This window comes from Rhinolophus hipposideros (genome assembly GCF_964194185.1).
Source record: "Rhinolophus hipposideros genome assembly, chromosome: 5".
Taxonomy (NCBI): Eukaryota; Metazoa; Chordata; class Mammalia; order Chiroptera; family Rhinolophidae; genus Rhinolophus; species Rhinolophus hipposideros.
This window is the reverse complement of record NC_138051.1, coordinates 41,005,130-41,024,290: the sequence shown is the minus strand read 5'-3', so window position 1 is coordinate 41,024,290 and position 19,161 is coordinate 41,005,130. Positions and strand designations below refer to the sequence as shown.

The window sequence follows — 19,161 nt, the reverse complement described above, 5'->3', positions numbered from 1 at the left end:
CAACTATAATATTCTAATTTTTTTAATCGAAATAAGGTAACCAGAATAATAAATTTTGGATTGACATCACTGAACCTAAAAAAAATATATGTAATAGAATGTTAAAGCCAAAAGAGCATCTGAGAGAGAGAGAGAGAGAGAGAGAGAGAGAGAGAGAGAGAGAGAGAGATTGAGACTTCTTATGAAGTATGTTTCAATGACAATTACTCCATAACAACTGTACACTCAGAATTTGTGGACAAATGTTACAAGCTGGGGAAAAAGTCCAGCCCAAATGTCAAAACACAGAGCCAAAATGATTCTGAAGTTCCTAAAGACACATTTTGAGGAAGAAAGAGAAGAATTCTGTCCCAAAGGGGAGAATTTAAAATTATGCATATCCTTGGTAATATTTTATAGAAAATAAATGCCCAGATATAAGGACAATTTAACTTAATATTTCTTCTTCAATTTGTTTTTTATAACAGACATATTAATTTCATTTTGAACATGATATGCCAAATATCCTGAACTTCCAGGAATGAAGTCATGTAGCTCTCCGAGGAATTTATTCATGGCATCAATTGATATATAACCTACAAAATAAAAAATATGTATATATTTGAAATCTTATTATAATATCTGCTTTTCAGTGTCTTTGATTTATTAAAGATTTCTAAACAATGTTTATAGAAAAAATGTAAAACAAAATAATCCTAGTGAGAAGATTCTCCATGAAACTTGATAATTATGAGGGAATATCCTTCTTACCCCTTATCTGCTCCCTCCAACCTTCTACCTCCTTTTGAAACACAAATACTTTATTAACTACTTTGACTATTGAGAGTGTGATGATGAGGTTGGGGATGGAACATTAAAGTACCTAGACCAAAATTACTGGGAAGTGTATCTGGCTTAGAGTATAATCACTTAGAACTATCTATCCAACTAGCTCGTAATGTTCCCTAGTAGAGCAGGCAACACTTCCCTGCACTGCTAACACTGGGATAACATTCTTTAATTAAAAAAAGTTAGTGGGAAAATTGATTTATTGCTTAGTCAACAAAGGTTATGGGTATGAGCAATTTCGATGTCATAAATAATCTGAAAGAGATGTGAGTGTCAAAAAGAACACCTAGAATGGGGAGAGCTTAAGGACTTAATGACTTTAAGCAATAATACTTCGATAACAATTGTTTATCTGAGTGATTATATTTTATGTGTAATATAAGTGTTTGTAGTTTATACTAAAATTGAAACCTAATTTAGAAATAAATACTGTATGAAAAAAAATTCTGGTAGAGCTAAAGGATGATTAAATTTAGAACACCACCACCATCAACAGGTTATCTATGCATATAGTTTAATTGTTTCTAATAATAGATAATAAATTCACAGTTAATAATTAACTATGGATCTAATCATATAAAGTTGATTAATATCTTTAAAGATATTTTAATCACAATCATTTACTTCAGAAAATCTCTTGAAGAACTATTACTATACAGTTCATGATATTTGCCTAATGGCTATGTTTCTGCGTAAAATAAACTAATGAAGAAAATATTAATGTCTAATTAATTGCACAATACATTGTGTGAAATTTTTAAAGATATGTGTGAGGATAGGAATTTAAAAAATAATTACTACAATAATAAAATATTTCTGTAAGTATAAGAAGGATAGGACATTATGCATCAGAAATGGATTATTGTTGCAGTTTTTAACTAGTTAGGACTTTAGGCTGAAGTTAACAGATACCCAATTTAAACTAGTTTAAACAAAAAGGGAGTTTACTGGAAGGACACTGGCACATCAACCAAGCTATGAGGAAGGCAGACATATTGCTAGGCCTCAGAAATAACTAGAACCATCCTAGATAATTTTCCCTTCAAGTCAAGCATCTTGTTATTTAAATAAACTTCTTGTTTAAAATGAAAGAGAGAGAGAGAGAGAGAGAGAGAGAGAGAGAGAGAGAGAGAGAGAGAGAGAGAAAGAAAGAAAGAAAGAAAGAAAGAAAGAAAGAAAGAAAGAAAGAAAGAAAGAAAGAAAGAAAGAAAGAAAGAAAGAAAGAAAGAAAGAAACAACTAGAAGCACTCCCATGGCTATCTCACTGGTCTCCAGTTTTTCTCTATGTGTTATTTGGTTTTCCTTTCTTGAGGTAATTTGTCTTTCCTTACATGGTAGAAAACATGGCTGCTGATAGCGCCCAAGTTTTATATCTTGGAGCTATGGTCATCTGAATAAGAATGACTTGACTTGCTGCGTTTCATGTCTAAAAATCCAGAGAAAGAGCTGTGATTGGCCCAGCTCTTGGGGTTGCAGAGCAAGCTCGTGTTTTAGAAAATGACTATTCCTGTGTAATACACATGAACTGGGAGAAAGAAAAGAGGGTTCCTAGGAGAGGCATTCTTGGTGGACAATTCCATATGTACTGTGGTAAGCAGTCTCCCAGATGGCCCAGAATGAGCCTTGTCTCTCTCTCTGTATTCACAAATTTGAGTAGTCTCTTTCCACTTTGTGCTTGGGCTGGTCTATATGAGCAACAGCACATGACAAAAGTGATGGTATGTCACCTTTGAAAGTAGTGTGGACGAAGAAAGGGGTTCTATGAAAAGTGACCTCACAGGGTAACGTGATCATAAACTCCTAAATGGGCAAGTCTTGGTGGGTAGTCACGTCCTCGGCATATAACTTCTTTACTAAAGGGTTTATCTTTGCCTTAAGCAAGTCCCACCCCTTGTTTCTGTGCATCTAGGTTAACTACTTTTGAAAAGCCCCTTTTCCAGACCCTTCCTTCTAACATGCACATGCTCCCACTTTCAGACTCCTCCTTTGAAAGAGAGCACATAATCTTAACTAGTTTGTAGTATAATCCTGCCCTTGCTTTCTCCCACCCTCCTGTAGTCTTCCTTATGTCCCCTCTTTTAATTTCAAATGCATAACAGAAGCTACAGAACTGTTATTCTTGACAGCATTTGAGATCTTGTTCCCCAGCATATATCATCAGTTTGGCTCAAATAAACTCTTATAAAAATTCTCTGCATATTTGGACGTTTCTAATGTTGATAGTACTATATAAAAAAGACATTGGCAAGGACAACCAACTCTGGGTGGTAAACACACAATGTGAGATATAGATAATGTATTACAGAATTGTACACCTGAAATCTATATAACTTTACTAACAATTGTCAACAAATATACTTTAATTTAAAAAGAAAAGACACTGGCTTCTATCTTGTGCACACTCTTTCTCTCTCTTGGATTTTTCACTCTGATGACAGCAAGCTACCCTGCTGTGAACAGCCCTTATAGATAGGCTCACCAGGTGAGGAGTTGAAGCTTTTGGCCAGGGACCAGCAAGGGCCCAAGGCCTGCCAACAACCACATGAATTAGCTCAAAAACGGATTTGCCAGTCCCTGCTGTGCCTTGAAATAACTGCAGCCTGGCTGACAACTTGACAACAACCTTATGAGAGACTTTGAGACAGCAGTATCCAACTCAGATGCTCTTGGATTCCCAGCCCTCAGAAACTATGAAATAATAAATGTTCACTGTTTTAAGCCACTAAGTTTGGAGCAATTTGTTACATAGCAATAGATAACTAATACAGTATCTATTTATAGTTTCCCAAAATTTAATTATCAGAACTTTTTGGTTTGGAAATTTTTGCCTGCAAGAAATTTATAATTAGTAATTAATTTTTTTCTTTTATTAATCACACATGGAGCTCTCAATCAGAACTTATGTGTGATATAACCAGTGCTATCAGACTACAAGAATTTAATTCTGGTCAAAAGCAAAAACCAAACAAACAAAAACCAGAGGGCCCCCCCCCACACAAAAAAAAGAATCCCTTGATATTTTAAGGGACATTTGGCAATGACTGGAAATATTTTTGGTTGTTACAACTTGGGGGCTAAGGGGTGCTGGATGCAATGGTTACTGGCATCTAGTGGGCAGAGGCCAAAGTTGCCCTTTCCAACAAAGAATTATCTGGCTTAAAATGCCAAGAGTTGCAGCACTGAGAAACCCATAGTGTAGGGTATAGCTCCAACTTGTATTTTCTACAACCAAACATCTAATTAATTCTATTTTAAGAGATTAAACATTCACTGAGTTGAACCCAACCCATTTTGAGGAAGAGACAGTCAAGTTATAGTCACAAAAGTTGGTGCCACCGCCTAAATTAGAACTCTCACTCATTACATTTTAAATTAACACAAGCTGATTTTCCCAGTAAGAAGTTATTCCTGGGGCAGCTGGTTAGCTCAGTTGGTTAGAGCATGGTGCTCGTAACACCAGGGTTGTCAATTCGATCCCCGCATGGGCCAGTGTGAGCTGCACCCTCCGCAACTAGATTGAAATGGGTACTGACTTGGAGCTGATGGGTGCTGGAAAAACACACTTCAAATAAATAAAAGTTAAAAAAAGAAGTTATTTCTTCCTGTACAAGCAGATGGGAATGATAACAAAAGAGAAGTACTTGTCACTTCACATCAAAAATTTTAAAGACAAATTAATTATCTCTAAAAATTGAAGATTTTTCCAAGAAAGTATTATTTTAAAATTTAATGTAGAAATAAAAAGAGAAAATAATTATTCAATTGAGCAAATAAAAATATCAGAAAATTTTACTTCAGTTCTACTAATAAAATCAACAAAAGATTACCACAAGTTAAAATTGTACTTTAAAAATTCTGACTAATGATTATTTTTAAAGCTCTTTTTTAGTTTGTTTTTATATAATACTCTCATGTCTTTTTGAACAGGCAGCAGTGAAACATAGAACAGCATTGTGTGTATGGGAAAAAGGGGATCTATGGAAAGTAACCTCCCTGATCATAAAACTGATCATAAAACTCCTGGTGGGTTGTCATGCCCCAGGCATATAACTTTTTAGTTAAAAGGTTTAACTTTTCCCTTAAACAGCCCTGTCCTTTGTTTTGTGCATCTAGATTAACATACCTTTGAATTAAACTGTAACCACCCTTAAGAGAGTACAAAATCTTAACTACCCTGTAATCCAAACTCCATGTGATCACCCCCAAGAGAGCACTAATCTTAAATATCCTGTAACCCCATCCCATAACTTCATTCCACCTTCATGTAATCTTCCTTAGTTCTTTTCTTAATCTCAGACGCATAAAATAACTGCAAACTGTTGTTCTCCCAAGCATTTATCTCAGTCTGTTGAGATCTTCCTTCCAGGTGTATCCCTGTTTGGCTCAAATAAATTTTTATAAAAACTCTCTATAGGTTAGGACATTTCTTATGCCAACAATTGTTACATGTCTTTATTACATGGCTCATTTTAACATTTATTATTGATCTTCTTAATATGTTATCATATATTTGTGAGTCCAAATGAACACAAGACATTTAGTACCTGGTGATGAAGTTGCCTAAAGCAAAATCAATACCATTAATAAACCACAACATGGTTTAAGGAACCTGTATTTTATGTGAATGTTTAGGCTTAGAGATAAATATGGGCAACAATCAGCTGCTCCCAATCTTAGAACTTAAGTACTTCTACTTAGTTAATTGTCTTTTGTAGTCCACAAATGCTTCTCAGAGTTCCAGGACTGACTCACTTTACTATCATAGCTGGTAAACAGTTTTCTTTGATGTCTCCAAGACATCAAAGTGCTTTTGTAAAGGCTATTTTATATTATTCAAATGAACAAAGAAAACAAATAATAAAACAAATGGTTAGCCAAAATGGATAGAATAGTAACATGACAGAAGACATCTAGGAATTTGTGGAGATAGCTTTGACCCTGCCAAATAGAGAAAATACTAAATACACAAATAGTTTTTCTAATGAAATTTCAAAAACCTATACTTTTTAAACCGCTGTGTTTTGAAAACAAATTTTTCTTTAAAAATCTTTTAAAATTTTTTGTTTTTTTTAAATCTCAAATTTTTAAAATTATCCATGACCTTACTGAACACTACCCAGACCAAGTATCCAAATATCTATCTCACTTAGCACTATCCAAATCCCAGTGGCCAGTGTTCAATTGGTTCCCTTGGTTCCACCCTCTCAAGGTCAACCTCAGTTATCTATCTTCTCTTTCTGTTGGGCACTAGGAAACCCAAATATGGAGTCCAAGGGTGACGTATGGATCACCTGGGTGATCTATGAATGGGTTTCTGGGCATACGTGAGCCCCTTTAAATTATATGTAAAGTTGGTGCATTCTGTTTGTGTGTGTGTGTATGCTAGGGAAAGGGGCCTATGTTTCATCAGATTCTCAAAGGAAACTATGATTAGAATTGTCCATATAATTTATCTTCCAAATTGGGACACTTGAGAGTAAAAGCCAATACCAGGACAACAGGCATAGACTGGGACTGTCTTGTATAAACAGAAACGTGTGTTCACCTTCCCCACAGACTAGTGTTTTAACAGAGAAAATATGGGACTATCTTTGGGCCAATTCTGCAGATTAATTTATTTAATGCACAAATGATATATCCTCTATTAGCATCTACAATAGTACAATAGAGGGGTCTCTACTTATTAGGCTACAGTTTTATGGTACAAAATATTCCCTTGTTTCTTCTCTACTTGGTTTTACTCCAAATTTTTTTTTTTTTAATTACCTGTTACCATGTTGTTCACTGGGTAATTCTGAAGAGGGAAGTACATCTGCTTTTCTGTAACTGGAGTCCTTACGAAATGCTTTTCTGTTCTGTGAAGTGAAACATACACAAGTTATATTTATATTTGTTTTCTGGACTTGTTTTACAAATAAAAAAATCTTTCCAGGCAATACATATAATAATCTAATTGCTCTTTGATCAGACTTCAGTCTTACTTGGGTAAAAATGTTAAATGTGAACTTCTTTTGTGCTTCTAAGTAATACAAGAAATTTTTGGTTCTCTTAGTCATGTAACAAAGTATTTATTTATTTAATAATTAAAGTTTACTGGGGTGACAATTGTTAGTAAAGTTATGTAGATTTCAGGTGTACAATTCTGTGATACATCTATATATCACATTGTCTGTTCACCACCAGAGTCAGTTCTCTTTCTATCACTATATGTTTGATCCCCTTTACCCTCATCTACCACCCCATCCCTCCTCATCCTTTGGTAACCACTAAACTATTGTCTGTGTCTATAAGTTTTTGTTTCTTCATTTGTTTGTCTTGTTCTTTTGTTGTTTTCAGTTTTATATACCACATATCAGTGAAATCATGTGGTTCTCTACTTTTTCTGTCTGACTTATTTCGTTCAGTATAATAATCTCATGATCTATCCATGTTGTCATAAATGGTACTATTTCATCTTTCCTTATGGCTGAATAGTATTCCATTGTGTATATATATCACAACTTCTTTATCCATTCATCTATTGAAGGACACTTTAGTTATTTCCATGTCTTGGCCACTGTAAATAAAGCTGCAATGAGCATTAGAGTACATATATCTTTATGGATAAATGTTTTCAGATTTTTGGGGTAGGTACCCAGGAGAGGGATTGCTGGGTTACATGGTAACTCTGTTCTTAATTTTTTAAGGAAACTCTAATGGGATATCCTTTTTCTCATCAACATTTTACTATGAAAAATGTAAACATGTAGCAAAGTTGAAAGGATTTTAGAGTAGAATAATTTTACAGGGAAATTTACTCATATCACCTAGATTTCACTATTTTTTTTTTAATTTCATGTGTTTAAACACTATAATACACATTTATCATTTACACTCCTCACAAAGTGATAACCCACCTCCCCCAATCTACTATCCCTCTGGCATCGCATACAGTGGTTACATTTCCACTGTCTCTATTCCTTATGCTGTACTCCACTTCTTATGGAGATATATATATGTATATATATTTATACGTATATATATGTATATGTATTTATACGTATATATATATATATATGTACCGTGTTTCCCTAAAAACAAGATTTCTTGGGTCTTTTTTCTCAATATTCCTGAATGTATTATAATTCAATGATACTTTAGAATTAGATAAAATACATATGTGCATATGTAATGTTAAATATACCAAAAGAAAAGCATAGTGGGCTCTATTTTAAATAATTAGCATTTTTTGTTATCCAGTGTTCAAATAATTGGAACTCTACACTAGTACTTCCATACTTAAAAAGAAAAAAGAAAATGATGTCTGGGAAAATCATGAGTTACACTAAGATTCTGAAGTGACTTCTGAGTTAAAAAGAAAAAAGTTATATTATTCTGAGTGTGGCTGTATAGTACAATTGATTATATTCTAATTTTTAAAGAGCTAAGCAGTTTTCAACTAAAACATCTTATTTTTTAACAGTACATATTTACTATATTTAGACTACATATGACCAATAGATAATAAAATTGTATGAAAATAAAAACTTCAAGAATAAAAAATTGGGGTCATCCTTAAATTTATTATTTTCCTAAAAATCTAAAATTACACTGAGTAACAATACAGGCTTTATTTTCAATTTGTTTAAAAATTAGATTTAAACTAAACTCTTCTAAAAGAAGAGTTAGAATGAAGTCCTACAAATAAAGCAAAATAGTGTTTCCCAAAAAGTCAGGGACTAAATAAGGATACCCATATCATTACTGTTATTTATCATGGCTCTAAAATTTCTGGCCAAGTAGTAAGAGATGGGAGAGGGGAGAGAAAGAAACATAAGAAATATCTAGTGACAAGGAAGAAGGAAAACTTTTGATATTAACAAATGATATGATTCTGTAGCCTGAAAAGCCAAGAGAATCACTGAAATATTCTTAGAATCTTAAAGATTCCAAGTGGGTAGATATAAGACAAATACCGCCAACTCAATAATTTTCCTGTATAACAGCAATAATTAATAAAAAATAAAATGGAAGAAACCTACAATTGCAACAAAATTTATAAAAATCTAGGAATAACCATGAAAAGAAATTTATGATCTCATATGAAGAAAAATAGTAAACTTTACTGAGATAAATAAAAGAAAACTAAAGGAAAACCAAAAGCATTCTCCTGGATAGGAATATTGAAAATTATGAAGACAATAATTTGAAACTTCTCAAATTGAAGTTTAACACAATTCTCAATATCCGAAAGGGATTTTAGAGCTTAAGAAAAAAAATAATTCTAAAGTTCACCTGAACAACATGTTAAAAGATCTAATGGGGGCAAGACTAAATTTAGAATATAATAATAATAATAATAATAATAACCCTAGGAATATGAAGAAAATACGAAAATGTTCATTAAGGGCCACAAAAGAAAACTTGAACAAATGGGGAAAAAAATACCATTTTCTCAGATAGGATGATTTGTCATTACAGATAGTCACCCCAAGTAAATCTATAATTTTTTGTAATGTCACTAAAAATAACAACAGGAATTTTTTTTGTTAATATGAACAAGCTGGTTGTAAAATTCATATGGAAAAATAAACCAGAAAGAATAGCTAAGAAAACTTGAAAAAGAGTAAGGAGGAACTAATTCTAGATATTAAATCATATTATAAATAATTAAAACACAGTGACACTGTTGTATGACAAATGAATGTAATACAGTGTACTATTATGTGAGAAAAGGAGAAATTAAAAAATATTTATATAAATTTGCTAGTACATGCATATATAAAAAATGGTAATATTGGTTGCGTCTGGAAGGAAACAGGCTTGTTAGGTAGGGGCCATTATATTTTCTTGGATTTTGAAGCATGTTAATATATTAACTATTAAAAAATAATTAAAATTTGAAAATAGAAAAATAATTAGTAGGAATGAAGAGCTAAAGAAAAGATTTTTTAAAAGGAGAATAATGAATTTGGGACTTGCCTTGTCAGGTATTAAAATACATAAATAAAGTAGCCTAACTTAAAAGAATATTATATTGATATAAAAATAGATCCACAGATTAATGGAATGAAAAAGTCTAAAAATAGATCTCTATACACATAAAAACAGCATATGACAAAGGGAAATCACACATCCGTTGAAATATATTTATTTTTCAAAAATATATTTATTTTTGAAAATTTCTTATTTGCAAAACAAAAATAAATTTAGATCTTCACCTATCACCATAAATGAAAATAAATATTTGCAGAATTAAAAACCTATTTGATCTCTGAATGGGAAAGAACTTATCTGAAGGTAAAATCCATAGAAGAAATTATAAAGGAAAAGTGATTAATGATGTAAAAATTTTAAAGTTGTATCTCTGAAGAAGTATATGCCGGCAAACAAACTGAGGATACAATGTGACAAATTGGCAAAAAGGGTAGTATAGCTATTATATAAAGATGTCAGACAAGTTGATAAGGAAAATAATAAGGCCCCCAATCGAAAATGGAGAAAGGACAGAAACAAATAAGCCACAGAAAAGGAAATGTAAAATGTTAATAAACAAATTCAAAACAGTTCAAACCTGTTAGTAATAAAAAAAATGCAAATTAAAACAAGATGCCATTTTTCATCTATTAAATTAGGACATGACTTCTTATTAACACAATATACTGAAGAGGATGTGGTGAGACCAACCCTGGTTGTAGTCTAAATTTGTACTTTTGTGGGAAGCAACTAACAGTAGATGTCATGGCCTTTGAAAATATTCATATCTCTTTATACCATAAATTCCACATCTAGGAATTTACATTAAGAATATTATCTAAAAAGTAGAGAAAGATTTATTTTTAAAAAGATGTTCGTGGACGTGCCATAAGAGTAACAAATTGTAAATAATTTAAAACATTATTTTAAAAAAGTAAGGTGGTTAAACAAGATGAAATAAATGCCTTATACAGCCATTACAAATCATAATATCAAATGAGGCTTTTCAAAATGGGGAACTGCTCATAGAACACTAAATGTAAAATAAGAGATAGACTATATAGGCAGGCTGGCCTCAATTCTTTTTAATGTGTGTGTTTTTATAAAACTAGAAAGAAATATGTTAATGTTGATGATGGTTATCTCTGAGTGGTGGGGTTGCTTAAGTAAGTTAAATTTTCTTTATTCTTTTTTTGTATTTTCTATTTTGACAAATTATATAAATTACATTCATAATAAAATACTATAATTAAAAACAAGAAAAATTAAAAATCATGCAATTTTCTGAAGATTTTGGGAACAAATTAGAAAGAAAACAGCATAGTGATTAAGAGTTTGAATTCTGGACCAGGTAGCCTTGGTTTCAAATTTAGCTTCACTACTTAAGTAATACTGGGTGAATTATTTAGCAATCTGAACTTGTTTCTTCAATTGTAAAATGGGACTAATAGTATTTATCTATAAGGTTGTGAGAACCAAATGAATTATTGTGAACTGCTGTCCTCTGGTGGTTCCACAAAGAAAAGGCTCTAGGTAGACACGTACTAAATGTGTCTATTCATATGCTTTGTCTTTTTTCTTGTTATTGGATTGGACATATTTTCTCCAGATTTGGAAGTCTTCTTTGTATATTAAGGAAACTAACCTTTGTCAAATGTTTTTCCCAGTGTATATTTTTCTTTTGACTCGGTTTATGGTATTTATATTGCCATGCATAAGTCTAAAATATTTTTGGTAGTCATATTTATCAATATTTTCCTTTATGGCTTCTGTGTTTTGCAGGACAACCATTTGTCAAAGAACTTACGTAGCCGATATTTTTCCTAGTCAAGTGAATCACTAGACGTCACTTTTTATTTTCTATTTCCCAACCTTCTCTTACAAGGTCACTTAGGGTAACTATTCTCTACTCTAACCATCTCTTGAGAATATCTTCATGGTATCATCACTTCTATTCTCATTTTTTCTCTTCTCCTTAGCAGTTTCTTATCTCAAAAAGCATAACAAGTAAGTTCAAAGTTAAGTAGTAGAATATCTAGAAGTCACAGGATCATGAAGCAATGATTTACTAAACTTAACATAATTAAACATGCAACTTTGTATTCAATCAGATAACTTACATCAAATTATAACAAACCAAAATAGTAGGTACAAAATGTATGAGAAAAAATTATGAGAGGAAAAAGTTCAAATTGAAAAAAACATAAATTAAACCCATTAATTTTTATATTGAAGAAAGACAACTACTATTTGGTCATTTTTATTTTAGCAGTTAATACCAGAGTTTCACATAATCAATGCTCCCTCTGAATATTTTAAAACCACTGAACTGGAAAATATGAAATTAGGATTTGATGATAAGTCAGCTTCCAACAAAGGGGCCTCTCATAGATTGGCCCTAACATGTTTGTCTTTTTAAATGTAGTTTCTTAAAGCAAAGTAAACACATTACAAACAATTTGGGAAGGAGAGGGGGAAATCACTCAGAACTTCCAATTCTAATAAAATTACTGCTAATATTTAGTATATTTCCTTATTATTTAAAAATATATTTTAAAAATAATGTAACAGTCATCATAATATACACAAAATTCTTGTTTCTTTTCTGCAGGTTTAGTTTAACATGGTAGTTAAACACATGGTCTCTGGAATTAGACTGAACCAGTTCAAATCCTGCTTCTCCCCACTTAATAAAGATTTTGAACAAATTACTTTATCTAATCCTACATCTCTTTTTCTGTAAAATGGCAATGGTTATAGTAATATCAATCTCATAAGGAAACTGTGAAAATTAAATGAGATTAACATATAGTCCATGCTCAAAGATGTCTATGTTGAATTGAATATCATTGAATTGAAGTATATGAATTCAATACCTTTTGGATAATTCTTTTTTGTGATCTGTTCCTAGTTCACTGCTTTCCCTAAGGGCCTTTATTTCGTTTGGTATTACTTCATCATGCTGTGGATAGCAAAAGAAATCACATTTTTAAAAAAATCAGCACACTAATGATCCAATCAATTGTTTTTTTTAAAGAAAAAAGTTAATTGGTAATATATATCAAGTGTCATAAAAATATTTATACACTTAGGTACATTCAATCTAGTTTGGTAGGAAAAACAAAATTTTGAACACCATATTTTTTAGAGATACATAAAAAACAGAATTTTTTAAATATCAGCTGTGGTTGTATTAGATAGTAAAACTTTGATTGATTTTATTCTTTTCAATTTTTGAAATTTTCCCTAATGTGGTCATAACACTTTTTAGTTTTTTTTTTTTAAAGTTTATTGGGGTGACAATTGTTAGTCACTTTTTAGTTTTAAAAAATAAGAAAACAAAAAAGTGTTATTAATTTAAATTTTCTTAAAATTCTTGAATTGAAAATTCCTAGACTGCCTGTAAGCTGAAAAAATTAGGTTTCCTCTTCAAAATTAAAGTGAAGTATTTAGCTATGGAGTTACAAAAGAACTAAATGTATACTAAGCTTTTCCAAAAGATTATGCGAAAGTGATTCAGATATTACCACATAGTATATTAATACGTATAAGTCATTAGGAAATTTCTATATTTGGGTCACAAATCCACTCCAAACAATAATAATGCTCCCCAAATTACTTTCCAGATTTACTCTTGTTGTTACTGTTCAGTGAAGTACCTTCTACTTACATATAAAATGGTTACATCATAATTTAATATTCAATATCAATCAATATTGAAAGAACTAACAAAATCCTTTATCATATAATCATACAATTTCTAGAGTCAATAGTCTGTAGTCAATAGTCAATAGTAGAACAGGCATGTTCTACTAATTTTTTTGGTAGAAAAAAATCATTAGATTGGGTTGGAACTGAGAAAATGTGGTTCCACTTTGCTAACATCTGGCTACGTGAACTAAGATAGATCTTTACCTCACTTTTCTCATTTGTAAAACTGAATGATTAAATTAATGGTCTTTAAGGAAATGTTTAGCTGTAAAGTTCTGGTATACTCAATATTTACTGTCAAGTAATAACCAGTCTATCACCATTCATGTCCCTGGAAGTACTGTGGTAAGTCAGGGATTAGATATTTTGGTCCTTTCTACAATATAGACAAAGATACTAAAAGAACTATTATTTTCAGATGATGACACTTGGGGAAGAAAAAGCAAATTAATTAAAGGAGTAAAAAATGTGTAAGTTAAGAAAAAAAAACACCAAAAAACTGTATAAGTGAATTGCTTGGCTTTAAATATATTATAAAAATTTCCTCCCTAACTTTTTATTTTGAAAAATTTCAAACTTACCGAAAGTTAGAGAATAATACAATAAGTACTATATACCTTTCACTTACATTCAGAAAGCGTTAACATTTTTACCACCCTGCATGCCTTCTATCAGTTTTTAATTTTGCTTGACCATTTGAATATATTTGCAGATATTATGACATTTTACTCCTTACTCTGTAGCACGTATTTTCTTAAAAAAAAATTTTATCTTTATAATACTATTACAATGAAAAAATTAACATTAATTCAATATCACCTAATATACAGTCCACATTTTTATAATAAGTAATCTGTGGGGTGATCATTTAAAATCATGGGTTTAACATCCATTAATGACCCTTGCCTAAATCAATTATTTTAGTGGGGGTGGTAAAATGGAGATTTTCTATTCTATTATTCTTTCTATATTTATTAGCTGCTATTCTAAAAGGAAAATTTCTTTTATCCTACCTTTTCTTTCCTGCCTGCCTTCTTTCCTTCCTTCCTTCAGTTCTAGTTTTCTTTCTTTTTGTTTTTAAAGTATTACTATGGAATCATGAGTTCTTTTGAATGTAAAGTTTTATAATCCATTACCATCATTATTCTTTTTGATATTCAGATTACCCCCAATTTGGTTATTTCATAAAGATTCTGAAGTAAGTCAAAAGCATAGACAAATTTGAGGCAGGATGGCAAAAGCTGTAAGTCAATTTTCATTATTATACACATTTATTGAAATGTGTTATTCAAAGCATTTAACAAATGGCACAATCAGCAATTAATCAATCAGAATCTACACTGGCAGTCAAGAATTGTTATATACTGTGCACCTATTACTCCCTTAATATAACTGACAGAAGCAGATTTTCAAGTTTTTATGTGAACAATTTATTCCTTCCAAAAAATCTCAATGTTACTAATGTACTACTGTGTTTCCCGGAAAATAAGACCTAGCTGAACAATCAGTTCTAATGCATCTTTTGGAGCAAAAATTAATATAAGACCCAGTCTTATTCTACTATAAGACCAGGTCTTATGTAATATAATATAAGACCTTATATAAGATTTGGTATAATATAATATAATACCTGGTCTTATACTAATTTTTGCTCCAAAAGACGCATTAGAGCTGATTGTCCAACTAGGTCTTATTTTCAGGGAAACATGGTAGTATAAAAACAATGTCAAACCAGATAATGTTCAATAAAAGCATAGCGTTTAAATTCCTTAATCTGGATCATCGGTGCTAACATGTCACAAGTAAACATTTTTAAGGTCACATGGCTCTCAAAAATTTTTGAAATTCTAGATTCTAATCAATCACCTTAATTTACTCTTACCTTTTCTATCAGAAAGTGGTCTTGTTCCCAAATAAAACTACCAATTTTTCTTCTTATTTCTGTGGTAGGAAAAAGAAACCCAATACTATTTTTTAAAAAGTAACTGTAGAATTTTCTAAATTTTACTTGAAGTATGAAATTTCTAGGCCAGCATTATTCCACTTACATCAAAATCAAGAGACTTGTTTAAAATGCAGATTCCTACTAAATCAGATAATTGAAGAGAAGCTCAGGAATTTGCATTTCTAACAAACTTTCCAGATGATTACAATGTATTATGAGAACCATTCTTATAAACTTTTTCTGCTGGAATATATATCTTCATTAGATGTCAGTGTCTTCAGGACAAACATTAATAAAAAAGATAATGTCTAGTCAAAATAAAAGCTGTAAAATTCCTGAATTTGTAGAATAGAGGTCCTCAAGAATTCAATAATTTATTTTGCTAAAAGAGTGGAAGAGCAACATATGTAGGGGGCATAGTAGTGCAGGAATTCTACAATGCTCAGCATGTCAAAGGACTATGTCATCATCCTAACTCAATGATCTCAAGTTTCCACAGTAGTCCACTCAAGGACAAAAGGTAATATTCTGCTAGACCTATGCTGTCTAGTAGTAGCCACTAGGCTAGCTACATGTGGGTACCATATTGAAATGTGTCACTAGTCAAAGTTGAGATGTGCTATAAATGTAAAATAAGCACTGGATTTCAAAGACAAAGTATCAAAAAAAGAATGTAAAATATCTCAATGATTTTTATATTGGTTATATATTGAAATGGTTTTTTAGATAGATTATGTTAAATAAAATACATTCTTATAATTAATTTTACCTCCTTCTTTTTATTCTTTTTAATATGGCTACTAGAAAATTTAAAATTAATGTGTGGCTCACATTTGCATCTTCACATTTCTATTAGACAATATTAGTTTAGATGGAAAATAATGTATACTTTTTATTTTTAAAAAGGAGTGTGTTTTTATTCCAAACAGATTTTTAAAAAAATTATATACATTTCAATGTATGATAACAAACTCAAAGACAGAATAGGAATGATAATTTAAAATCAGATAAGATAATCATTCTACAATATAAGTTCCTTGAGAGTGGGTATTCACTGATTGGCACAGCTTTTGAATAAATCAGTTCTCCTATCCAGTCATTTATTTATATAACCACTTAGAGCAATTTATAGTTATAACTATGTCTTGCCAGGACAATAACTATGAAAGGAACCCAATCTTTGGGTTTTCTAAAACTCTTCTATAGAAATCTTTAGCTTCAGTCCATCTTTCTAGGGATGGACATATTCACATCAAGATATACATCAAGAATTGGGTAATAATACAAGACCTACAAAAATGGGATATTTAAAGTTAGCCCATATAAGATAGGTAGGATTTGACCAAACAGGATAAGAAAGTATGTTCCAATCATGGAAAACTAAAAGAACCAATCTCAGAAGCAGATTACTTACTTGCCCTTCACAGGGTTGCTAAAATAATTAATGTGAAAGTACTGTCAAAAGGATGAAGAACAATACAAACATATGCGTTTATTATCATAATGAATCTTTAAATATTAGAAAACCGTTTCAGAAAAATAATGAAGAGATTCAAAACTAGCAAAGAACATTTATTGAATGCTCACACACCAGACTACTTATATTATCTCACTTCATCCTCAGAACAACTTGGGAGAAGTTGCTAAAGATCACAGAACTAGTAGTAAGTGTTGGATCCTAGCCAGCGAACACTGTGAGGGCAACATCTGCATCTCTTTCACCACTGAATCCCCAGCACCTGGGTTCAAACCTGCCTCACAGTAGGAGCTCAGTGAATTCGAAAATGAAGGATAAACAAACAAAGCTAGAATATACACCGAAGGCAATGCGATCCAAAGTCCATGCTTTCCCACTTAAATGATACAAAACACAAAAATCTCAGACTGAGAACAAAGATCAGTACAGTTGGGTGATCTAACTGGCTTTGGCTGTCTAACAGGGATTGGATGGATGATCTTTGCTCACCTTTTTGCAGGCATGCAGGAGGAAGAATGAAATGACCTAAAGCCACCGAGCTTTTAATGTCAGCGTTAGCTACTGCAGAGAGATAGTGGGCATGAAAAACGGTAGCGTTGTCTTCCATGTAATCGAGGCTCTCGTATATTCTAGGAGAAAGAAAGGAAATAGTTTAGGTTATGAAATGAACAAAAACGTATTCAAACTTTCAAAATATAGAATAAATGGAAGTAGAGAGAAGTAGTATCCCTAGGCAGTCGGGAGAGGGGGCATGGATGTCAGCCGGGGCCGTGATTACACCTCTGCTTTGTAAACATATTTGGACGGTGGCGTGAAGGGGGCTGACAGCCCTGGAGACAGAGCCACCTCTAGAAAGTTACTGAATTAGTCTGGGCAGGAGGTCGTTAGGGTGTGTACTAAGATAGTGGCAGTGGGGACGAAGAATATTTACACGGGTAAGAATCATGGTGTTTGGCCCCTGACTGATTGGTGGGGGTAGAGGCTGTTCTTCAAGAGAAACTACGAAGGATTTAAGCTTGACCTGGTGCATGTGTGAGGGCAATCAGATGTGGCTTAAACGTAATGAATAGGAGGAGCCTTCAAGAAGCTACGCGGAGTTGTGGGAGAGACAGCTGGAAAGACTGGGCCTCGGGCAGAGGCTCCAGGACCAGGTAGGAGGCCATGACAGTGTGGCAGAAAGGAGAGGAAAGGTTATCTACTTTAACCCCCACGTCTAGGCCTGAAAAGTTGCTCGTTGCCAGTCTTTTCCTATCATCCATGTTTACTAGTGGACTGCCATTTCCATCTCCAACTCCTGGCTTGTCATGACCCGAGAGGCACTGCAATGTGGCCTTCAGGTACCTCAGCGTGTCTGGATGGGAAGCATCACAGCTGAACAAGAAGTCGGCGGCCCTTGGGTCACTGATCATCCCCCCCTCGGCCTCTGTGGAAGCAAGAACACGGCGTCAGTCCGCAAGGACCCCGAGGCCAAGGCACCAGCGCAGGGAGGGGTGCCCCCCTCAACCCCTCACCCACCCTTTCCTCCCAGCTTCCTACCCCAGAACTGCCTCAGGTCCCGGCGGACGCTGCTGCAGAACCAACCCCGCTGCCCTTGAAACATGGCGACGCCTCCCACATGAGGCTGTGAGGGAGAGGGCGTGGCAGAGATCGCTGATTGGTCCTGGTCCAAAGCCAAGCTCGATGATTGGTTCTCAGAGTAACGGGCGGGAAAAGCCTGAGACGGGAGGAAAGAGGATCCGGTCCCTACCCGACTCTGCGGACCGCCTCCGCGGATTGTGGAGAGGCCTCTCAGCTTTCACAGACTATGGTGGAGAAGGGTCAGTCATGCTTGTGAGTTCATACCTTAAGTATTAACAAAATTATTGTTCCATGTTGTACAGGCATGGGTGCAGGTTCTGTAGCGTCAAGTATTTTTTTTTAATTGAAGCATAATTGACTTACAATATATTAGTTTCAGGTGTACCATACAGTGATTGGACACTGATGTACATTACCATGTTAGTACCCCATAAGTTATTTACTTTCTGTCACCATATGAAGTTATTACAGTACTATTGACTATTCTCTATACTGTTCGTTTTATCCCTGTGAGTTATTTTATAACTGGAGGTCTGTACCCCTTAATCCCGCTCACCTCACCTATGTTGCCTACCCATTCCCTGCCTCTGGCAACCACCAGTTTCTTTTCTGTATCTGTGTCTGTTTCTGTTTTGTTTTACTCATTTGTTTTGTTGTTTAGATTCCA

At 33.1% G+C, this 19,161-nt stretch overlaps 1 protein-coding gene across 1 annotated transcript; it reads right to left on the bottom strand.

Moving 5' to 3' along the window:
* Positions 1-432: 432 nt before the first annotated feature.
* Positions 433-18,516, bottom strand: TERB2 (telomere repeat binding bouquet formation protein 2; the record flags this gene model as incomplete). Its single annotated transcript, XM_081048036.1, has 7 exons — positions 433-575; positions 6,595-6,683; positions 12,660-12,745; positions 15,377-15,435; positions 17,406-17,545; positions 18,258-18,339; positions 18,453-18,516. The coding sequence occupies 7 exons, from the start codon at positions 18,514-18,516 to the stop codon at positions 433-435; spliced, it is 663 nt and encodes a 220-aa protein (XP_080904162.1).
* Between the last annotated feature and the right edge of the window lie 645 nt (positions 18,517-19,161).